Here is a 25,192-nt window from a genome sequence, read left to right on the forward strand (position 1 = left end):
GTCAGTACGATTTTGAACCATTTCCTAACCTTGCACTTTTTCTTCAGAGCATTTTTGAAAGGTAGTGGTGTCTAGAGCTTTTACTCACTAACCAGACTGGAAAAGGCTTTAAAAGTAATGGCTTTCAGTTACCTTTATGGATGCTGGCACATATAGGCAAGTTAAAAATCATGCGATGAATCATATTTTACAGTGCTGTAGACAGGTTCCCTGTGTTTTCCAAAAACTCAGCATTAGGCACATCACATACATAGAAGATTTCTAGTAGAAAGGTCCAACTTTTGCAAAGTTATGAGCAACTGAAATTTCATGGAGTTACTTGCATCACTCACTGTAAGGTTGTGCCAGGTGCTTTTTTGAAACCCTTTGACTCTTGTGACTTAAAATCATTATGTTACATTGTGTTAATTTTGCAAATGCCTCTTGTTAGTTCACAGCACATGCGTCAGAAGACAATGGGACCACTGGCACACCACTGCAAGAAGATTCCTTACAAACAGTTTCTGAGACACCTCTGGTTCTCAAAAATACTGACTGTACTTCAAAAACTCTGCAGATTAATGAAGCTTCCTCACTAATTGCTGATACTACAGACCAGCATCAAACGGAAGAAGCTAAAACTGAAACTGAAATGGATCCCTCAGATATTTCAAATGTGAGTGCTGCCAGATTGGTAAGAAATCCTGTAAGATTTCTGAGTAAATAATAAACACAAGGCTTAGTTTTCTCATTCTGTGTTTATTGTTAGCCTGCTGTAGAAATTAAGGAAAACTCTATAAGGTATGTACTGTAGAAAAAATAGTTTGTTGCACAGATACTTTTAGTGATAGGATTTAATTCTAGTAAAGTTTCTGAACTTAAACTAGGAGGATATAAATGTTTCATTTGGAATAAAGACATTTGTGCTCTCATTATGTTTTTACATGTGTTTGGCATAATTTTTCATTTCCTTCCACTATCAATCATTTTAAGTCACACTCATTAAATTCTTACTCCAGTTTTGCTAATTATTCAAACTGGAAACACATGGGATATCAAGATTCTGTTAGCAACAAGGGTAGACCTCTGCCTTCTAAGCTAGCTGAACTGCCCTCTTGGGTCTTCCTATATAACTAGCAATTTGGATGAATGCCATTCTTAAGCAACAAATGTGAGGTCAATATTCTGTTTTTATGTGGCTTCCCAAAAAGAATGTCCTTTCTCGTCTATAGAATTTGGCAGTTTTCAAGGTGTGTCTGCTTTACGGGGATTGTCTAAGTGGAGAATTGCAGTAATGCTATGTAAAATCCAGGTTATACTTTCAGGTTATGTTTTGGCTTGGTTTTTTTCATAAACTAGTTTAAAAACTTGATTTGCAGAAATTTTCCTGTAAATTGCTTTCCCTTTAACGTCTTTTATAAACTGGACTCATGCTAGGTAATTTCCAAGTCAGGTATCTGTTTCTTTTTAGAACAAATTTCTAGCATCTCATACACCAACATTGCTTCAGATTCTCTATTATTAACGGTTCAGGATGCTGACAGTTTGGTGGGATCTGTGTCTCTTGTGCGCATTTTACTACTCCTGATCAGATTGCTTTGAACACTTGATTTGTGTATTGTGGCACACTGTTTCATAGCCATAGTGGAAGTGAACCAGTTAATACTGGACGTTAAAGAAGGAAAATCCATCGGTCAGCATGTTCAGACTTACATTCTTGCCTATCTATCTTGTCATTCATGTTGAAAAACAAGCATAGCCTGAGATTCCACTGGTTTAACTACAGTAAAGTTTCCAGATACAGTTCATCTGCAGATGCATTTTCATCTTTAAGTTACACTTTGCAGCATGATTCCTTTTCTGGACATAACAGCAGGGCATGTCATTAATGTTGTAAGAGTATGCATTGCTTAGTCCCTAAGACCAGGTATTTAAAAGAATAATCGGGGAAGAACTGCCTTCATTGCTTTTAATGACAGTGTTCATGTAATACATTTTGCAATGATGTGAATGATAATTAATTTCATAAGCATTTCATGTAGCCATTAAATGAATTGATAGTTGATAACCGTTTTAGTGGGGTTTATATTTCAATTAACTTCACAAAATACAGCAGTAAAGGAGCTACAAGTTATTAGAAGTTGAACAAAATATCATATCATTCATATTAACTATATGGAAACCACTTTCCTGTGCCTGCTACTGATTTTGGGTTTTTCTCTGGTGTGGTGTTTCCTGCAGTCTATGGCAGAAGTCCTTGCTAAGAAAGAAGAGTTAGCAGATCGCCTGGAAAAGGCAAATGAAGAAGCCATTGCTAGTGCTATTGCAGAAGAAGAGCAATTAACTAGAGAGATCGAAGCGGAGGAAAACAATGACATTAATATCGAGACTGACAATGATAGCGATTTCTCTGTGAGTGTTCTGTTTATTTTCAAGTACCCAATTTCAAGCTGTCTCCGATGTCAGTGGACTATGAATATAGAATTTTAGTGTTCATTTTTGCATTAATGTAACCTGTTCTACTTGCAAATAAAGTAAATGGTGTCATGTAATAATTATGTCATTCTGTCTAAGGTATATTTAGCAGCAGCACAATGCTGCTGAGTGGTATGGAGTCCTCTGATGCAGTGGTCATCCTGCTGCCTACATACATACTACATAAATTTTAGTGCTGTGTGCCAAACTGGGAGACCTGGGATTTGTTATTTTCATTGCTACCACACAGGAGCTAGAAGCAGAAGTCTCCATTTCTACTGTTAGAAGCAACAGGAACAGGGTCTGTCTTTGGGATGGCTAGTTCAGTTTGGAAGTATTGCTGAATGTTGCTGAGCTGGCACTGCTTAGTATGTGTGTACACCTGCAAATTAGTTTGGTTTTACTGTCTAGATTGTATTAAATTTCAGGCTAGTATGGGCAATGGAAGCATATCTTTCTGCGGTATGTCTATGGATTGGAATGATGTTCTGGCAGATTATGAAGGTAAACTTTCACATATTACTGTGCTTACATTGAAATGACAGCAAAATTTAGAAGAATGCCCATTTTACTGATGGCTAGTTAAGGTTTCAGCATATTATTAATTATTCAGAATATTGCAGGATCTCCAAATACTATTCCAAGTTATATTATTTTTATGTTGTTTCCTTAGAAAAGATGGATTTGTGTCTTCAAACTGTCTGTGTTTGTCTTTATTCTTCAGCTGTCTTCCCCTGTCTCTCTGTTAGAATTTTAAAATTTGTTACCCAGTTTTATCTTGGCATTACAATAGAAGTGTAATAAAATCATTAAGCATTGAAAATGCACAGGGATTAGAGATGCTTCAGCCTGTGTTTGCACCTTATGTAGGCTTAAGAGAACCCATTTGAGAGAGAACTTCAAGATGAACTAAGCCTCATTATTTGCACTTCTCCCAGCAGAGTGTTTTGCATTATTCAGAATGTGTGTTTTCTTCCTGTACAGCTCGTGAATCATGGCGCCAGAGTAATTCTTGGGGAGACAGAGTGGAAGAAGAGCCTGCACGTCCACCTGGACATGGAATACACATGCATGAGAAACTGTCGTCACCATCACGCAAAAGGTTTTAGAGTTGTTACCTGTCTCAGTTAGCCAGTGAGAACAAGCAACCAAACTCAATGGCTGTGTGAAACTGTTCATAAATCTAGTTTAATTCTGTGAAAGTGTTACAGGAATCAAACTAGGCTTGTGATACATTGTGCAGTATGTAACACTTGCAGACTAGAAGACCAGTATTTGCATTTAGGGGAAATAATTGCTCTCCAGTGGCCTGTGTGTTTTCTCTTACTGAAAAGGACATAGAAATGTTTGCAACACTGTCAGTAAATGCTGTCTAACTTGCCTTTGCTCATTTGTTGTTTTTTTTTTTTTTTTAATTAAAAGAACAATAGCAGAATCAAAAAAGAAACATGAAGAGAAACAAATGAAAGCTCAACAGCTGAGAGAAAAGTTGCGTGAAGAAAAGACACTGAAGCTTCAGAAATTAATGGAGAGGGTAAGTTTTCTGTAATACAGGGGAGCTGGTCTGCTGCCTTTCAGAAAAGCTTTTTGTTTCCACATAGTCTAGAAGTGTTAAGAGATTAACATTAGGGGTGAAATGAAATTTTCCTTTGAGTCTTAGTTCACATAGTTTTCACAGGTGACTCGTGCATCACAGACATTAAAGAAATCATTATTTCAAATCATGAACTTATGTGAGAGTGTTGCTGACATACTGACTCAGGTTCAGGGAAGTGTGATAAACATAGAAATGTGTTGTGTATCCAACACAAATGCTAAAATTCAGCAAACTGAAGCAGTTAGCAAATCAGAGTCCTTTGGGTTAAACTCAATGCAGGCTTGTTTAGGGCATCAAAATGTTTCATTACTTTAAAGCTTGAAATAGTAGAAAATTATGAGGAAAAAGGCTGTATTTTCAGTTACTGTATTAGTGATCAATTCACTGATATATAGGAGAAAGATGTACGGAAATGGAAAGAAGAATTACTAGATCAAAGGCGCAGGATGATGGAGGAAAAATTACTCCATGCAGAATTCAAACGTGAAGTGCAGCTACAAGCAATTGTGAAAAAAGCACAGGAGGAAGAAGCTAAGGTAAGTTAACTTTGTTTTAAAGGGGAGGTATTTAATAGTTGTATATGTTTTGTATCTCAAAGTGCTCATGAGTAGGTTGTAAAGGATTTTGCAAGTTAGATACGAACATGTGTGAACAGTGAACTGGATAAATGCCAGTCTCTAAACCGGACAGTTTTTCTCTGATATGAATTTAAAATTAATTACCTGTTACTAGATATCATGGTGTGTTGGACTGAAAGAAAAGGTGGGTTGAAATTTTGAGCTGATAGTTGTTTTGCTGCTTTTGTTCCTCACACAGGGTATGGCAACATTTTTGATATTAACTAGTCCTTCTGGAAGGAGTAGATTATCTGATTATTAATTCTGTTTTCTAACATGTGGAATGAGAAGTGCGGAGAGCTCGTTGCCCTTCTTTGTTACACATCCATTCTAGATCCAGCATTCTGTGTCCTGAAGCAATAGTTGTTGCTGTGTTTTGTACCCCTCATATTATTAAACACTTAGAAACAAACAGAAACCCATAATTAGCACGTGGCAGTTATTCTAAAGTAAGTATTTTTTTCAATGCTTTTCTGACTTTAGTAAGCAGTTTTGTAAGATGAGCACTTGAGGAACACTCTTGGGTTTACCTTATTCGTATTACTTTGATAAACATTGTCATGGTCTAACCCCAGCCAGCAACTAAACACCACACAGCCATCACTCACTCTCCGCCAGCACTGGTGGGACGGGAGAGAACTGGAAGTGCAAAAGTGAGAAAACTCGGGGGCTGAGGTAAAAACAGTTTAATAATTGGAGACAAAGAAAATTGTGAGGAAAAGGCAAATAACAGGGAGAGAGAAATAAAACCCCAGACAGACAAGAGGTGCAAATGAAAACAGTTGCTCGCCACCACCTGACCGATGCCCAGCCAGTCCCTCAGCAACGGCCCCCCCCCCAACCTCCCCCTCGTATTACTGCTGAGCACGACATCGTATGGTGTGGCACAGCCCTTGGGCCAGCTGGGGTCAGCGTCCCGGCCATGTCCCCTCCCGGCCCCCTGTGCACCCCCCGCCTGCTGGCTGCTGGGGCGGGACGAGGAGCAGAAAAGGCCTTGGCGCTGTGTAAGCGCTGCTCGGCTGTAGCTAAAACATCCTGTGTTATCAGCACTGTTTTCAGCATAAATCCAGAACAGCCCATACTAGCTACTGTGAAGAAAATCAACTCTTATCGCAGCCAAAACCACCACAACAGGAATGAAGTATTTTAAAGACTGTTTTTTCCAGGTAAAGAAAGATACATGCAGTTCCTTAAAACTAAAATGTTACAGTATATAATGAGCATGTATCCCAGCTGTGATTGATGCAGCTGTTCATCCATATTTAAGACAAGTACAAAAAAACTGATTTCGTTTTTTTACTTAGTTGCTGTTTCTGCCTTTTGGATTAAAACTAGATTACCTAATTCACTCTAGCATACCTTCATTATTATTTCATTACACTGTTGTCACTTCTATAATCGTATTAACTAAATCACACTTGTCGTCATTCCCCAGCCAAGCAGATGTTTCCCGTATTGTGTGTGTTTAAATGTGTAAGATCTGCTGCCTCTTGAGGTTCTTGTGTTCTGGAAATAAAGGTTAATAGGGCCAGAAGGCTTTAGAGAAATAGCTGATGAGTAGTATAGCTGAAGATCATGGTAGCTGTTGCTGCCCAGCTGGTGATCTAAATTCCCAGTGCTTACTAGTTCACTGAAAATTCTGTAAATGGATTCCAGTCAGTAAACAAAGCAATAAATACTGTCCTACCACCTTTTATGTGACTTGTTGTTGTCCGTCTGTGTATATTCTCTTTACTCATTTCTTTTGTGAATTCGGACAGAGCAAGAGCTTTGAGTACAGCAAAAGAATTTCTATTTCAGTCATAGGTTTTGAGTGGTTTATAGCTGATAAATTTTTATGATTTTCATCAGTAACTTTAGTTCTAAAATTTTGGTTTTATTAAATCAATGTGAAGAGTTTAATTTTCCCATCCAGGTAAGTTTCTAAAGCATATGCATTTAAAAGCCTAAAGATGACAAGAACTGTGTTCAGCAGCATCATAGTGAGGACAAAATAACGATTACCTTCCTGAACCTAGTAGTAGCATATTGTTTGGTATTTTTAGTATACACATTGAGGTACTTTTAAGACAGCCTTTTGATGGTATTTTCTTTTTTTATTATTATTGTGTAACGCACTGTCCAGTGGTTGAAAAAAATAGTATGTTTGTGAAATAGGCTATAATGATAAGAAATATTAAGACAGTGAGCTTGTTCATTTTTCGGTAAGCACCCATATATTTAAAGTTGGATCAAAGGACCTGTTTGGATTCTACTAGCACTTAGTATTTTATTGCTTTATCCAGCTGAGTCTTGGCATTCCACTTCTGGTGAATGAGAGAATAGATTAATTAAGTCTCATTGCTGAGAAGACTTGAGATTTTCCTGGTTATTTACCCAGAGTTTCTTGGTTTTCTGATACAGTTAAATTCTTGTTTTTATATTCCATGGGCTATCCTTTTTGGAAAAAACCACACCAAACAAACCAAAACAAACCCCAAGAAAAACCCCAAACAAAACACAAACAAAACAACCAAAACAAAACAAACAGAAAAACGCAACAACCAAAGCCTTACTTGCAACATGGTAGTTTTCCAACCGATTCTGGAGAAGCGTCACATCAGTTTAATTACCAAATGGATAATTACAAATGGATGGAATTCCCTAAGAATGAAACTGGTTGCAGCTTCTCATATCTGTTCTCACACTTGCTCATTATTTGCAGGTAAATGAAATTGCATTTATAAACACCTTAGAAGCTCAGAACAAACGTCATGATGTATTGAATAAACTAAAAGAATATGAACAACGCTTAAATGAATTACAAGAAGAGCGTCAACGAAGACAAGAGGAGAAACAAGCACGTGATGAAGCAGTTCAGGTATAATGCATCTGTAGTTGCAGGGAGACAATGAAATATATATTTGTTTTTCGTTTTTGCCATCTTTGTTGCTTTCTTGCCTCCTTTGTTCAACTTCAGAAAAGTATGATTATAATGTTTCAGTAGTAAGAAAGAGAAAGGTACACCTTAAAACCTCTATAGCAGAGGTATTATAGCTGTTGGGTAGATGATTCATGCATGTCTTAAGCTTAAAAAAATTCTTACGTTTTGGTAACACTTAAAACTTTGAGAGAGGAAATGGAAAAATATTCCTTATCATATAACTACTGTCATAATTACAATGCTTTTCACAGGATCCGTGAAAACCACAATGCAAATGTATTTGTGTTCCTGGAATCCTGGTGTGGGTTGGTTGGGGTTGTTGGATTTTTTTGTTTCTTTTTTTTTTTTTAATACAGCGTTCCAATACTAAGGTTTTCCAGCCCATGCATCCACTTTTTTGGCACTGTTCTCTATGTTAGAATTTAAAACATAAGTTTTCTTTTGATGTAAACACAGCCTGTTTCTCTATACATAACCTCAGATCACCACGAAGGCAGGTCACCTGTGAATCCAGCTTGTGCCAGAACTTAGAATCACCTGCTACTGCTTGGCACTGCCTCCTTGTTGAAAAATGGGGCATGTTATTGAAGTGGCTCAGAAGCCATTTTTGAGACAGAAGGTACTCCAAAAGTGCCGGATAATACTCTTCTTGAGAGAATATATTGTTAAAAGTTACCGGATTTCCAAGGGTTGATTGTGTTATCAGTGAGAAGTACCCTTCCACGTAGTTTGTGAAAAACCTGATCTCAGTGATCCTGTTTTTTGTAGTTATTCATACTCCCTTATTCTCGAATGCAGTTTTCCTGGAGTCCCTTTCTGGTATTTTGGGTTTTTTTGACTCTTTCGTGTCTTTGCCTTTTTTTTAGTCCTTTCCTGGGTTGTGTAGGCATTAGGGCATTTTTAAGCTGGTAGCTGAACTAGAACAAATGCTGCAGACAGGCTTTCAGAGCTAAATCCCACTTAGGACCACGCTGTTCTCTCCGTATCCTTTCTGCCAGACAAAGGATCAAGCTGATGCTTCCTGCTATGCTTTTTCAAGGCCCAAGTTGCTTAACAGTTGAGCAAAGCCTTATATTTTGAGGTATGATGTAGCTTCCCTGACCGTCCTCTATGGAACTATGTGTATTGACCTCTCAAGGAAACTTTTCCTGCATTGTTGTGGAGTTGGCCCCACTCCTGTATAAAAACTTTTAACAGTTAGTATAACCACGAACAAATAATTCCACTTAAGTGAACTGCAGTGAATGATGTGAGTTCAGGCCTATAAATAGGAATTTAACTTCATGCAAAACCTCCTAAACCACTGGGAGAACACACCTCTAAACATAACTACTTTATATTTACTGTAACAGTGATGGACTTCATGGAATTGCATAATTTAAAGTCACAAAGTTTCTAAAACTGGTATAAAATTTCAGTATCTTCTGGGGTGCTTCTGTTTATCTAACTGAGCAATGTCTTCCTTGACCTCAAGTATTTCTCATATCCATTCAGTAAAGTCTACTTGCTTCTCCCTGACACTAAACTCTGCAGATTCACCTTTAAACCTTTCCTTCCATCAAGCTTATTTTAACTTTTAATTACAGAATCTACTAAAGTTTTTAATTTTTTTAGCTTTTACTTGCTTTTCCATTTAGTAGCACTGGTACCTTATCCAAAATCTGCAAGCTATACTGGCACATCTTCAAATGCAGCCTTATAGGTCTTTGTAAGGAATGTCCAGGAGAACTAATATTTTTTTATGATCCACTGGGTGTATTCTGTAAAACAGTTTGTATTCTTGGTAATTTTATAGTACAGTTGTACTAAAGCATGCCATATCTTGTCTTACTTATTTTATTAAGAAGGATATTAATGAATTTGTGCAATGTTATTACTGAAACATTATGCAGGAAAGAATATGGTTACTGTAAAAGCCACAGTTTTGATTATCCATTACCAAGCTATGTTGCCTGTGAAGGTGAAGACAGTGAAGTTAACATCACATTTGCTTATATAAAATGCTGTGCGTGAAACAAAAAGTTCACTTATTTTTGTAGTTCTTCATTGCTTGAATAAAGCATAAAGGGTAATGTTTTCAGCTTTTCATATGTCTACATTTAACTGTGTAAAAATGTTCATAATTCCAGCAAGTTTTCATTTGTGCTAATGGAATCTCATACAATCTCCTGAAAGGAAGATAATTTATTTGCTAGTGTAGTGATGTGTGTTTACAGTGTTGGAGTTTGTGGCAAGGATGTTATATGTAATTTTATATACATATGTCTTGAGATATAATTATATATAACATACATATTTACGTATTGTATATTTTAAAATTTATTTAAATATCTGTTTTTCATTTAATCTGTCATACAAAACAGACTAATTTTTCAGTAAAATTAGTTGAAGAACCCATTAAAATCTAGTTCTCCCCAGACTTTAAACCAAATAACACTTTTCCTCTTAGTAAAACTCACTGACTTAATGTTCACTCATAAATGTCTTATATTTAAATTCAAACATGATCTGTTTTTACATTTGTTGCTGGTAGAAGTATAGCCACTTTGTCAGAAAGGTTTACAATACCACATATAGTTTCTTAATCAGAGACCAGTAAAAATTTAATATTGAGAGAGAAATCACATAATCAGTGAGAGCACAAAAATTAATTGTCAGAATCAATTTTGTTTTATAATATCATTCAGTTTCAGAGTCATAATTTAAATACTAATATTCCATGGGAGCATATGTTATTTCTACATTACCTGTATCCTGTAGGATGTTAAACTTTTTTCAAATGCTGTCATTATTGAACAAGTTTTATAAGCTTTCATAGTGGATAGACTTTTCTCAGAAAGAACAAAATATATGGCTGGTTAATATTTAGCTTAGTTCATACAACCGTGCTTTCAATGTATGTTCAAGCTTCTGAATATACTTATATTTGCATAATATTCCTCTAATAAAATTGCAGTTCTCACTCCATCATGAAAGTAAGGTAAAATTCTATAAGCAGATGTTAAAAACCAATTTCTGTTAATTCCTTTTTGGTTTTGCCCTAAAAGAAAAGTTAGAATTTATTTCTCTATGACTAGGAGCGCAAAAGAGCCCTAGAAGCAGAACGGCAAGCCCGAGTTGAGGAGCTGCTGATGAAGAGGAAAGAACAAGAAGCACGAATTGAACAGCAGAGGCAAGAGAAAGAAAAAGCACGAGAAGATGCAGCACGGGAGAGGGCCAGGTAACTGCGGTAATTTTGTACTTCCCTACCCTTTTCAGCAAACTGCAGCTTCTCTATGACAATAGTACCTTCTTAACTCTTCAGGCTTAGTATTTTAAAAAGTAACATTAGATGATATTCCTGATGAATGGTTTGAAAGAAAGTCAGGTGAGTAGTCATAAATTCTGTAATAGATTTTTGTATTCCTTAGATACATGCACAATATAACATGCAAGGATATATTTTATTATATTAATCTTAGTTTTATTGCTTACAAGATCTTTTAATAATTTTCCTTTTTCATATTTTAGCTTAGTTTCCAAAGGAAGCAAGATTAATGTCACCGTGTTCCCCATATCCTCCACTCTCCAGTAACTTTTGTACTTACTGGCATCAATTTGATTTCACCTTTTTGTAGACACCAGAGATTACATTTGCGAAGTGCAAAGCTGGGAAACCAGGCTTCGTTAATTCTACTGCCTGTTAACTACTTGGTTTCATTTTGCCCATAATCAAGTTTGTAAAGGTTTTTCATATGGGCTTTTCTCTCTCTTTGTTTTGAGCAAAACATGAGGTACAGAGAGGATGACTGTTGGGTGGCATTGCAGCATGTGAGAAGGGTTTACTTTGAAGTCTGATTCAGGAAAACTGCTTTCTGCTTGTTGTTTAATTTGCCAAATTCTATTTGTATTCATCTCCTGTTATTCCCTTTCCCTACAGTTCCACTGCCACAAGCATAGCATAAAACCTAAATAGAAGTTATGTTTTTCCTATGACAAGAAGTGTTCGCTAGTGGTTCTTCAAACATTTTTATTGTCTCAGCTTTTCTTCAAAATTGTCTTGAAGAGTTTTTTTTGGGGGGGGGTTCCCCTCCAAGTAAAATATTCAGAAATTTATTGCTCACTTTCTTTCATCTTCCAAAGGCATGAGTAATCCTAGCTTGACATCATAAAGATATTCAACTCTCAAGTAGATATTTAATGAATTGTGGATTGGATCTGTGGCCTTGCCCAGAACTTCAAGGACTGGACCTTTCCCCAATACATTGAGCCAGAGTCACAATGAGATAGGAGTTGGAAGGGATCCTTCAGTATCTTATTCTCATTCACAGACATTTGAGGGAGATTAGGACTGACAGGGAGAATTTTGGTTATGAACTTTAGGGAAGATAAGACACTGCATGTGTAAGGCTTCTATGTTTCTCTGAAATTTGAGGAAACCCTCACAGTAAGCAAATGGGAAATAATTGTCCCGTTGAAACCTTTGCCTTCTCAGGTCTTCTACAGTTAGAACTTGTCTAAAGGCTCAAGGCTTGTAATTCTTGGCTCTTTGTTTAATAAATTTTAAATCTGCCACTTTACTTTGTTGCATCCCATTTATTTCAGTATGACATGAAGAACGGCAGTTTCCATTTGCCTTTGTTAGTACAGTGCTTCAGTTTTCAGATGCTTTGTACTTGATACTGCAGTACCTTACTTAATTTGTTTTCCTTTGCAGATGCTGATGAGTTGTTTTCTTTCTTTTTTTTTTTTTTTGTAATTTTGGGAAAGAGTAGGAGAGAATGTATGTGTGGTGCCCTACAATCTGGTGATTATGTTATGTCAGAATGGCTTCAGGGTCATTTTGTTTTATTAATAACAGTTCTGAGGTTTCTCTAACATAGTAGGTTTAGAGGAGGATTCAAGGTGTCCTGATTTGGAAGTTACGGGAGAGGTGAGATTGACAGGAAGGTGGCTGTAAACGTCCCTTCCATGTTCTGGTGGAACCTTGGGGTATCATTTGATGTTTTGTTTTGCTGGGCTTTTTTTCCTACTTGCTAGGGTTTGATGCTTATCCTGAAGATTTAGTACTTGCTGGAATGAGTACTTTCTGGAGTATCTGCTTAAAGCTTCTTCATTGTAAGGTTTACCATGTGCATCTGGTGGTGATTAAAGCATCTGTATGAAAGGAATAGTGTACTTAAAACTGACTTCAAAAGCCCTTCTGCCCTTACATACATAAATGTGATTCCATTAAGGTTTTAGATGTAATTTCAGAGTGTTTTATATTCCAGAGAGTTTAAATCCATAATATGGAAAATTTTATTCTTGTCAATAGGAATCATAAAACTGTGTAATATAACCAAATCGTGCAAAAAGCATGCTTTTCAAAAGGGCTTGTACAGGAGTAATGTTGATGCTCTATAAATTTAAACTTCAGCATTTTGTTTCAACTATTATTAGTCCAGAGTATGCAGTGACAGCAGTTTGTCATAGTTTCTAGGATTAAACAAATATTTAAACACACATATTGAAAGAAATAACTAAAATAAGCTTTGGGTCATGTGTTATTTGTGATTTGTTTCAGCTCATGTGTGAGTCAGGAACGCTTTAAAATGGAAACAAAGACTGTAGTTCAGCCTTTATATACCTCTGGGGAGATAGCACATAAACTACCTAATGCTTCTCATCCGTCATCTCTTCCTCACACCCCTCCTCCCCATGGTGATTGGAAGAACTCACTTATACTTTCTGAAAGAACAATTGTGTGTAGTGTTTATTGTTAGACTTGTTTCCTCCCTGTCGTCTTTTCTATCTGCTTTTATATTTTCTGTGGCTTTTTGTTTTGAAGTGTTACTTTATCTGAGACTTTTACTTTTACTGAAATGACAGGTTTTTTCTATGAGTTTTCTGTTTAGAAAAGAAAAAAAGAGAAGTCCACACAAAACAAAAACCACTGCAGTCTGGTTAATGTTCTTTATGTTATTCTTTCTAGTTTTGTCACTCAAACTACTTTATTTTTAGAATGCTTTTTGAAGAGATGGCTAATGGCTTTGAATGCCTTATTCTTTGTTCAGTTTTACCTCTCTGGCCCTTCACAGCTGCCAGAGTTTTAGGAGAAGTGTTTCTCTCCCATCCCATTTCTTTTGTACAAACAGCATGAGTAGCTGACTTTCTTCCTTTTTAAGGTTTAATAGCTTTTGTGGCTTACTGATCACCAGTAAGTTGTTCTTGTTTAAACCGTTATCTGCAGGTTTCTGCTTAATAGTTTTAGTAACAGATTAAGTTGTACCTCTTGTCCTTTTCTCAGACAGAAAAAAAGAAATCTTAATCTCTTCAAGGATTGCTTAGAGGATTCACAGTCTCTTACTGACATCTGCCTGCATGACAGCTGTGCTTTGGCACTTTGCTGGGGAGGGGAAGGAGAGTTGCTAAAAGCAAAGAGGACAACTGAAGTTTGAGACGATTCAGTTTTTGGAAGAGAGATATAGGGTAGACAGGGTCAGTGAGCAAAATAGGTCCTGACTGCAGTTACGTGCAGGAGATGACAGTAAGATAAGTGCCTGATCTTTTGCTATCCTTTAGTGTCTTGATTATTTAGAATTGCAATATTCTAAAGCGTCAGTTCATCACTCATGACTGTATAATTTAGGGTTGGTCAAAGTGTTATCTGTAAGTGTATATAGTCAAACTTCCACTAATCATCATTTTTACAAAAGAGACCTCCCTCATTGCTTTATGGTTTTTCTTTGATTTGCCATTGTACTCCTCCCCTTTGGTTCCCTGACTATAGCTATTGGCTGAAGAATGCTAATGGTGGCAGGGTATCACATTCATCACTATTTTGTGGCATTCTGTTGACTATCATTGCTCTGATTTGGACTGAGGTGCGATCCAGGTTCTGCTACAGAAGTTCAAGAGTCTGCCTTTATCGAAGCATCTGTATTCTCTGATAACTAAGTTGCTTTTTGTTGTCTTTGTTTTTTGCTGAGCCATCTTCAGCTTCGTTTTTGGGGTGCTCGTTCTCCATTTCAAGCATAAATTAGTCATATTATGCATGCTTTACGTTACTACAAGTTTTTCCTGTATTTATTACCTTTTGGATAGAGATCGAGAAGAGAGGTTGGCAGCTCTTACTGCAGCTCAACAAGAAGCCATGGAAGAACTACAGAAGAAGATTCAACTGAAGGTATAGAAGGATACTTTAGTTGAAAAATACATCAACAATAAACAATTTCTGCAAAATTACTTTATGTATGTATGTTTTATTTGATGAAGAAGTTATGGTGCGCTGTACAGTGTCCCGAATTTCTTAACTTTTACAAGAGATTTTAGACTTTTGCATTAAGAAGAGGACCTTGCTGTATAATGTATACTCTGTAGCTGGAAAAAACAGGACTGAGCTCTATGGAATTCATTAATTTCAGAGCTCTGAACATGATAACAAGTGAACCTGTACTTTCCAAGAAAAGTCAAAGTAATTTTAAATTAAATCATGAGGAAAATCAATACATAAAAACTCTCATGCCATTTAGTGGAGAGTTCACCAATGGTCACACAGGTGCTGTCTAAAGGTATTGAAACTGATGCTGTCAAGTGTGGCATGCTATTTCCTTTTGTTTCATGAATGGCTCCAGTTATTTCATAAAATAGACATAAGGACTGAGCCCCTTGTAGTTCCCCTGTCCAGCTGAATTGGGTGTCCAGTGGAGAACCGAGGTATCAAAAGTTTTGAAGAGATACCCACTATTTTTCAAGAGATGTAAAGACTTCTAAAGTGATAAACTATATTTTGAAGGCTCTGAGATGGAACTATATATTAAAGTTTCAGTTAATGGTAAATCATTTAAGTACTTATTCTAGAATGGTTTATGTATGTACAAGTAACTTCATTTCAGTATTATTCTTTGCTCTGATCCCAGTCTTTAGCACCATAGCTACATTTACTTATACTGTAAAATGCAGTTTTGCTATTAAATACCGGTTCATACCCCAGCCTCTGATTTTAAATAATAGTTGAGAGTTTGTTCCATTGACATGAAGGTTAGGTGTGAAAACCCTCTGAAAGAATCCAGTGAACTATGCCTGCTACTGCGGATAAATAACAAGTAATTTATTTTACTTTTAATTTGTACTTCGTGATTTCATGTGAAAACAGCACTACGTAAGTTACATATTTGTAGAATTGAAAGTTGAACTTGTATTCTGTGCTAGTGTTTCATTAAGAACAAAACCAGAACTGAAATGTTAAATGTAACAAAGATTTACGGAAGGATTTGCAGCAGATTATTAGTTGATAATAACCTATAAAACAAAAAAAGAAATTGATTTCTGCTGGCTTTTAATGCCTTTCAGAAATAAAAACTAGTTTCTACTTAACAGAAGTTCATCCTAACTGTACAATATTTGGTAATTCTTTGCACAGTTTAATCCCATTTGCTATAATTCACCATGTTTTTTCTTTGTTGCTTTATTTTCCATTCAGCATGATGAAAGTATTAGAAGGCACATGGAACAAATTGAACAAAGAAAAGAGAAAGCAGCTGAATTAAGTAGTGGAAGACATGCTAATACTGATTATGCACCAAAACTTACACCATATGAACGAAAAAAACAGTGCTCATTATGCAATGTAATGGTAAGTTGGATCTCTGTCCATACTGAATACTGTCGGAATTGCAAGGCCACCCTAAGCCTTGAAGCTACAAATGTTGCTTTATTCACAGATGGGAGTACTTAAATTTACTGTGTCCCTGCTCTGCTCTCGTAAAGTACAACTTATTTTGGATTCTTCTGTCTATAAATCAGGTGGTTTAGGGGAGATCTGAAAGAACTATAGAGTTTTAGTAGAATGAAAAGTGTGGACAGTACTCATTTATTAGCTGTCCCGTATAAGAAAAGCAAGAATTTGGGAGCATCAGGTGAAGGTAGTTAAAAGCTAGATTTAATGCAAAGTAAAGAATGTGGTTCTTTACACAGCAGGTAGCTGAGTTGTTCCTGTGGATATTTGAATTTAATATGAGTTCAGGGAATGATTGGACAAATTTCATTGGACTGAATTTCACTGAAAGTTACTAGATACAGATAAACCACATCAAGCTTAAGTAGTTCTTGAACTGTGGTTGGAGGCTTAAAGTGTTCAGGGGGAGTGTTGTGGTTTAACCCCAGCTGGCAACTAGTACCATGCAGCTGCTTGCTTGTGCTGCCTCCTGATGGGTAGGAGATTCAGGGGAAAAAAAGTGAAGCTCATGGGTTGAGGTAAGAACAATTTTTAATAGTTAAAATAAGTTTATATATAATAATTGTAATGAGAAGGAGGGAAAAAAGGAGAGAGCTAAAATCCAAAAGGGGAAAAAAAGCAAGTCATGCATGGTACAGTTGCTCACCACCTGCCGACCGATGCCCAACCAGTCCCCCAGCAGTGACTGGCAAACCCCAGCCAATTCCTTCAAGTTTCTATGCTCAGTATGACATCCCATGGTATGGAATGGCCCCTTGGCTAGTTCAGGTCAGCTGTCCTGGCTGTGTCCCCTCCCAGTTTCTTGTGCCCCTCCAGCCCTCTGACTTGGTATAAACATCACTTAGCAACAACTGAAAACATCAGTGTGTTATCAACAGTATTTTCACACTAAATCCAAAACACAGCATTCTGCCAGCTACTAAGAAGAAAATTAATTCTATTCCAGCCAAAGCCAGGACAGGGAGAATCAGTGTTCGTTTTGTCTCCTCTTCTGCTTCTCCTTTAGGTATCACTTTTTGGTCACTGTTGGAAGCCAGGTACTTTGCTAGGCAGATCTGCGATCTCAACAGGGTATCTCTTCTCGTATCCACCGATCCCTGTGTCTCAGGAATGGTGGAGGAGAGGAAGCCATACAGTCACTGAGTAGGAAGTGAGCAAGGAGATCTGTTCTGGTTGATAACTGTTTTTACTGATTTGCAAAGAGTGTGCATTACTGAATAAAGCCTTATATCCTACAAAGCATTATTTCTCTAAATTACTTGGTTTAATGAGATTGCACAGGATCACTTCAGGCAGTGCTGGAACAGAAACTCAGGTTCAGCAGACTGGAGTCTTGTATTTTCACTGATCATACATTTCAGAATGAAAGTTCAATATATGAAGTTAGATTGAAGTGAAAGTGAGATGAGAAACCAAGATTATTTTTTTTCTTTCTTAGTATACTGCTGGCTAGAAAATCATTGTGTAATTTACTCTTAAGTCCTGCATCAAAGATATTTATGTAAATTAGGTTAAAGAATAAAGTACTGTGCTTGAAATTCTGAACATACTCTTGATAAATTGACATATAATGTATTGTATTTAAAATACTGTTATTTTTAGGTTATGGAATTACCAAGGGAAAAAAAATGTACTATTAAATCATTGTCATTGCAGATTTCATCAGAAGTATACCTTTTTAGTCACATTAAAGGGAAAAAGCACCAACAGGCTGTGAGAGAAAACAGTAGTATACAAGGGCGAGAGCTTTCAGATGAAGAAGTGGTAAGTTTTTGTAACCATTTTTTTATTTCTAGTTTTAAATGCCATACAGCTGAGTAGCCTAAGAAAGTCTTTAAAATTCCTGTAAAGGAATTGAACAAGAATATTTGTATTAGCATGGGAATAATAGTGCCTTTTGAATATAGACTGTCGATGAAAAGCAATGAAAGAAACAGCGGATTCAAATACTTCAGGCAATTGCCAGTTGAAATACATGGTGTATAAAAAATACAAAAAGTGACTAATTGCTTTTCTGTTAATCCAAAGGTGCTTTTCATCTCACTATATTTTTCCTTTCATCATAAAAATCTGATGTGCTGCAGGTGTCTGCATCTTGCCTAACCTTTTTTTTTTGTTCCTTCCTGCTGCTTAAAATATCTTAGTCCTCTTTTAGTTATCAGATATGCTGTCGTATGCATCAAGATCAATAATGCTGAAAATCATAGTGCTAAACTACTTTAAAAATTTAGGATTGGAAATGCTTTGCAAATATTGGGATTTCTAGAAAGAACAATAATTAGTTTTTCAGTAGCTTCTTTAGAAGAGTTGGCATTTAGGGTGATTCTTAGGAAGCCCTGCGGAGATTTTATACTAAACCAAGAAACTACTGTTTTGAAGAAAAGACTTCTGAACGGTTGTCTGATTTAATTTCTTGCTGCTGCTGCCTGAATTGAACTACAGTATTAAGTCAAGCCTTTTTCTATGAGACAAATTGTAACAGTCAGACTTTGAGTTCTGTCTTACCCAAAAAATTTGTGAATGCCTGAGTATTATACCTGTCAGATGTTAGGAAGAAATACTGTGCAAGCCAGTTCTCCGGAGCCGATTCAGATTTAACTTCATTGTGTTCAGAAACCTGTTTCCAGCCAAGCTGATTCAAATGACACTGCTCTGTACTTCTAATTTTTGACTGTCTCCTCCTTTCCTTTGCAATTCTTGTTACTATTTTTATTTTGAAATCTTGTTTACAGCTCTTACATCCAGTAGTAGCATCTTATATTTTCCTTTTTAAAAAGCTTTGGAGAGTTAAGTCCCTGAGATACTGAAATCCACAGATGTGGTTATCACTGGAAAAACAGAAGAAGAAAATCAGAGAGATACAGTAGTCTGGAGGAATAAATTTTTGCTGAGTTTGCAGACCCCTTCGTAACTGTAACAGAAGTACATAAACTGTCTTTCAGTTTCTTTGTCCCACTTTACAGTGTTTGGTGGGAGTTCTGTGCGTTTGGATTTGGTTTTAGATGCAGGATTTACCTAACTGGATATATGGGAGAATGCTTCATACTGCATCCATTTTCCTAGAAATACAAGCTGTGAGATTTCACAGAATCTTTCATGTTGATACACGCATCAAAGCGTGGGGAATCTATAATTCTGAAATTTTCTAGTATCTGTCTGGCCTTTGCTTTTATCTGTCTAGCTACTGATAATTGAACTATGGCTCTTGCTGGGCAGCTGTCTCAGATGAATATGGAGGAAAACAGTGAACTAGATTTTCTTTTGACTGGGTGTTACACACTATTCACAACGTCTAATTTGATAATTTTAACAATTCCAGCTTCCAGAAGAAGGGATCATGTTGGAACAGCTGCCTTTGTGCCCAGTTGGTGAAAAAGAATTCCACTAGAGGGCACAGATACCCTGATTTTTGTGGTGTTCAACATCATATGCTTAAATCCTGTGTTTTTCAGCAAAACATTTTTATGTGAACTTAAGATCAAGATTAAGGTTAAATGTATGGGATTTCTTGAATGTGTCCTTTGTGTGGGATCAAAAGGAGAGAACAGCTTTAACTGAATGAACAGCTTGATGATTACAATGGGAGATTTAAATATCCTTAATCAAGATGGTGCATAGTATTTGGTATACTGGCAACATACAGATACTTCCAATGGTAGATATTTAATATATTATTTATATCTATATTTTAATTAGTCTGAGTATACAGTGCTGAACTATGCGGTTGTAATCCGAAATTTCGTTGGTCTGAGGCCTTCTCTGTGTGGTGTGTTTTTTGTTGTTTTTTGTTTTCCTCAAAGAGCAGGAGTAAGATATACATGCTAGAGATATGGTCACTGCAAAGCAAAAGAGCAATTTTATTTATCAAAGCGATCTGCTTTGTGTACCTCTATTCAACATGCGTAGTTAATGCCAGACTTTGCCTCCCCCACAACTGAAGCAGTCAGTAATTTAAGTTCTGAAATACTTGAGAAAAAATTTCCACAGTATTATATAGAAGTAAAACTGTATTCCATGGAAGCATTGTAATATTCATAGTTACTTATTCATCACTGTTTTCAATTTTTTTAGTCAGTAAAGATATCTGTAGTGAGAACACACTTGTACTACTTAAAGTTATTACACTTGTCATCTGTGATGTCTTTAGATTATATACATCTTGTCTGTGTCGCTGCTTTGACACAAAATATTTTATTTATATCACCTTTGACCTCATAAAATTTTACCTTTAACCTTGTGCACTTGACACCTCACATAACTTACTCTTGATCTTTGACTCATATTGTGTTAAGCCTGTTAAGTATAATAGGTAGCTGCCTAGAAAGAAAGCTTTTTTAAAATTGTAATCTGACCACAGAATTTCTTTGCTACTACTTGAGAGATCACAGAAGGACTTGAAATATCTTTATTTTGATTGTATTGGTATCACAGAAGGTAAGATTTAAGTATCTACTTAAGACTTCGGAAACTGGTTTAAGTAAGTGGTTACATAATATGTCTCCATACAGTAAGGACTTTTGTTGATTTGGCTGTAAGCAAAAAGTTAAAAACTGTAATGAATGATCATTGAGACCAATTTCTCTGGCCCAGGTGGATGCTACTAGTTGATCTTGCCAGAAATACAAAAATAAAATACTATATTCTAGGGTTTTCCCCTTTACTGTAGCATCTATATGTTCTGTAATTTTACAAACATTTTCAGAGATAAGAGTAGACTTCGTGCTGAAGCAGTTTTCCATTGGTGTGGAATTAAGCATATATTGTGCAAGAACTGACAGCTAGTATTAGATCATCAATAAGATGAATTCACTTGTAGATGTAATATACTTGTTGCAAGTCACAAAGAAAATAGGTTTCTTATGAATTAAGATACTAAAGATGAAAGAATACGAAGTTACTTCTAGGTTTGTGTGACAGCTTCATTTCGTTTCAGGCTTTTGGGTTTTCTTCCTTTGAGTACTTATTAGTCTCCAGCTGAAAAGGATGTAGATTTCTCTTAAAGCAATTATCTATTGATTTTGAAACAGTGGATATCATGTGAAAGCAAATTAAGTTTTGTCCACCTTTTTTACTTGCTTTTTAACTTTTCTTTTGTCTGGTCTCTTACACATTAATTCATGCAGATTATGTAGATCATGTAAATACGTTAATTCATGTAGATGGCAAAAGCCTTTCCAGTGTGGTAGGCTTCAGCCTAAAAGTTGTCTTTCCATCATTATATTCTGAAACTTGCAGTGCTATCACTGTCCCACATGATTTCACCCTTATCTTCAGTGCAGTAACAGTGTTCTGTCTACATTTTCTCTCTCAGCTTAAATGCATTTCTTCTTCCATCAAAGTTACAGCTTTACCTTCTTTTTACATTGCTATTTTGTATGCTATTCGTTTCCTGTCCCCTCTCTTAATATTCATATTACTTCCAGTGCAGCAAAAGATGTGAACAATGTGTGCAATTTGGTTTCATTGACTTCACTGGAATCAATTAGTATGTTTGAAGTTACGACTAATGGTTTTGCTGAATCAAAGCCTGTGTGACACGAAAGGCTTTTGACACAAAGGCCGTCACCGTAAAGGTGCCGTCTGAAAGCCATAGGATGACACATAGCAGTTTTGATAGGTTCCCGCAAGAACCTTGTAGCCGTTTGGTCCTACCTGTAGCTCCTAGAGTATTTATTCATTTTTATGCCCCTCTGCTTTCCCAATACACATAACATCAGTAATCATTATAGCTTGCTTCCTTTTACCCATTGTCCTATCTCTTGTCTGTATCTCCTGTCATTTAAATACCATGGTTTAAAGGCATTTTTAGAGTATAAATGATGTAATTCTATGCAGTCTGTGAATGTTTCTAATAAGTGAAAAGTACTTCAAAAAAACGTATCTAATAGCTAACGTGGTAGGGAGTTGGTTAATTTATATAAGGTGCATGCTCGAATTTTATGTATTCAAAGCAGGATGGAGGAATGTTAATGAACCTTTGCATATGTAAAAATGTGCTTTTTTTAATCAGGGAAGAAGACTGTTGTCATGATATTAAATGAAACAATGAACCTTCTTAGAGGTATATTTAGATCAAATGCAAATACACTCTCATAATGGAGCAAAGAAAGTGTTGTTGTCTGAAGACTGACAGTGTTAAAATGTGAGGATTTGTAGAAAGACATCACTGATTGAGCCCACCCACATTCTTTTTTGAAAAAAACACACAGTGGGTGACTAAAGCTTACTCTGTAGTGTGGGTTGTCAGGTTGGCTGGGGTTTGCAGTGCAAGCCTTTTCTGGCATAGGTCTGTCTAGGTTGCAGTGGGGTCTGATTTACAGTGTGCATAACTGTGCTGGCGAGTTCCCCTGGTACGGACACTGTTACACTTTTGCCGGGATGTGGTGAGAGGCTGCCTGAGAGAGCAGAGTTGTGCTGGTACAAGTTCTGTTCCAGCCATAGAAGGTTTATAGCTAGCACATCACACATGCAAAGATGATGTTCATATGAGGTTGAATTTCTAAAAGCTTTTTAGGACTGAGGATTTGTTCTTCTTTAAGAAATTGAGCTGTTTTCTCAAAGTTGTATGCTGCTTCCATTATTTCTTACAGAGGAAATTACTGATGGAAAGAGATGCGTGAATATTTTCATGCCTGACCTTTGCTCTTTCTGTTCTGTATTTAGAAGGAGCTACCTTGTCTAGAGGCATGGTGATGTCTGGACTTCACTATTTTATTTTTTTTTAATTCATTATATTTTCATTAAAATTAAATTATATCTAACTATTGTTTTATTGCTTCAGCCTTAGAAGTATTGGGGAAAAGGCTGTTTCTTTTTCCTTCTGAATCAGTGTTTTCAAGTTCTATTTGAATGAAGAATAGTGTCCTATGAAGTTCTTTGGTAACCTATCTAAAATAACGATCAAGAAAAATGGAAAATAACACTAAAGATGAACAGGTTTTTTTCATTTCCTCTAATAGTGGAGTTTGAGGTATTCATACCTGTGGGTATGTGGTCTTTTAAAAATTGTTATGCAAGATTAATAGTTCTCTTTTTACTTCTTGAACATTGTTGTGTATGTTACACGTCTGCTTGTATTCATAGAATCATAGAATGGTTTGGGTGGGAAGGGACCTTAAAGACCACCCAGTCCCACCCCCAGCCACGGGCTGGGACACCCCCCGGCAGCTCAGGTTGCTCCCAGCCCCGTCCAGCCTGGCCTTGAGCACTGCCAGGGATGGGGCACCCACAGCTGCTCTGGGCAGCCTGTCCCAAGTCTCCCCAGCCTCACTGTAAAGAGTTTCTTCCCAATACCTGACCTAAACCTGCCCTCTTTCAGCTTAAAGCCATTACCCCCTTGTCCTGTCACTAGGCCCTTGTAAAAAGCCCCTCTCCAGCTTTCCTGTAGGTCGCTTTCAGGCACTGTAATGTCCCCCGGAGCCTTCTCCTCTCCAGGCTCTCAGCCCCAACTCTCTCAGCCGGTCCCCACAGAAGAGAGGCTCCAGCCCCCTGACCATCTTTGGGCCCCCCTCTGGACTCACTCCAGCAGGTCCATGGCCTTATGTCGGGGGCCCAGGAGCTGAACGCAGCATGCCAGGTGGGGTCTCACCCGAGCGGAGAAGAGGGGGAGAATCACCACAGCCTGCTGGCCACGCTGCTTTTGATGCAGCCCAGGATTCAGTTGGCTGCTGGGCTGCAAGCGCACATTGCAGAGCCATGTTGAGCTTCTCACCGACCAGCACCCCTGAGTCCTGGCAGGGCTGCCCTCAATCCATTCTCTGCCCAGCCTGTGTTTGTGCTTGGACGTGCAGGACCTGGCACTTGGCCTTGTTGAACCTCATGAGGTGCGCACCTCTCAAGCCTGTCAAGGTCCCTCTGGGTGGCATCCCTTGCCTCCAGCATGTCAGCCGAACCACACAGCTTGGTGGGGTGCACTTGATCCCACTGTCCATGTTGCCAGCAAAGGTGTTAAACAGCGTCGGTCCCAGTACAGACCCCTGAGGAATGCCACTCATTACTGGTCTCCACTTGGACATTGAGCTGTTGACCACAGTTCTTTGAGTGCAACCATCCAGCCCATTCCTTATCCACCGAGTGGTCCATCCATCAAATTCATGTCTCTCCAGTTTAGAGACAAGGATGTTACACAGGACAGTGTCAAAAGGTTTGCACAAGTCCAGGTAGATGTCATCAGTTGCTTTTCCCTTGTCCACCAACACTATAACCCCATTGTAAAAGGCCACCAGGTTTGTCAGGTGCGATTTGTCCTTAGCATAGCATCCAGGAAGATCTGCTCCATGATCTTGCCAGGCACTAAGGTAGTTCCCTGGGTCTTCCTTTTTTCCCTTCTTAAAAATGGGGGTTACTTTTCCCCTTTTCCAGTCACTGGAAACTTCACTAGACTGCCATGACTTCTCAAATATGATGGCTTGTGGCTTAGCCACTTCATCCAACAGGTCCCTCAGACCCACGGGTGCATCTCATCAGGTCCCATGGACTTGTGCACCCTCGGGTTCCTTAGATGGTCTTGAAGCTGATCACCTCCTAGAGCAGGCGGTTCTTCATTCTCCCAGTCCCTGCCTTTGCCTTCTGTGACTTGGGCAGTGTGGCTGAAGCACTTGCTGGTGCAAGACTGAGGCAAAAAAGTCATTGAGTACCTCAGCTTTCTCCATGTCCCAGGTAACATAGTCTCCCGTTTCCTTCTGGAGGGGGACCACATTTTCCTAGTCGTCTTTTTATCGCTGTTGTACCTATAGAAGCTTTTTATATTGCCTTTGATGTCCTTGGCTAGATATAATTCTATCAGGGCTTTAGCTTTCCTAACCTGGTCCTTGGCTGCTCAATAGTTTGTTTTCCTCTCAGGCTACTTGTCCTTGTTTCCACCCTCTGTGGCTTCCTTTTTGTGTTTGAGTTTGTCCAGGAGC

General features: G+C 37.6%; 1 protein-coding gene across 4 annotated transcripts in view; it reads left to right on the forward strand.

Annotated features, from left to right (window-relative positions):
* Positions 1-25,192, forward strand: part of SCAPER (S-phase cyclin A associated protein in the ER) — a 165,956-nt gene that overhangs the window by 42,431 nt on the left and 98,333 nt on the right. For all 4 annotated transcript variants that reach the window (XM_056345106.1, XM_056345109.1, XM_056345107.1 and 1 more), the window contains exons 10-20: positions 431-655; positions 2,221-2,391; positions 2,883-2,958; positions 3,439-3,556; positions 3,877-3,988; positions 4,447-4,587; positions 7,373-7,528; positions 10,669-10,811; positions 14,657-14,738; positions 16,035-16,187; positions 17,946-18,053. In XM_056345106.1, the coding sequence (XP_056201081.1) occupies positions 431-655; positions 2,221-2,391; positions 2,883-2,958; positions 3,439-3,556; positions 3,877-3,988; positions 4,447-4,587; positions 7,373-7,528; positions 10,669-10,811; positions 14,657-14,738; positions 16,035-16,187; positions 17,946-18,053 (1,485 nt within the window). The remainder of the gene's footprint in view (positions 1-430; positions 656-2,220; positions 2,392-2,882; positions 2,959-3,438; positions 3,557-3,876; positions 3,989-4,446; positions 4,588-7,372; positions 7,529-10,668; positions 10,812-14,656; positions 14,739-16,034; positions 16,188-17,945; positions 18,054-25,192) is intronic.

Source organism: Falco biarmicus, chromosome 7 (genome assembly GCF_023638135.1).
Source record: "Falco biarmicus isolate bFalBia1 chromosome 7, bFalBia1.pri, whole genome shotgun sequence".
Classification (NCBI taxonomy): Eukaryota; Metazoa; Chordata; class Aves; order Falconiformes; family Falconidae; genus Falco; species Falco biarmicus.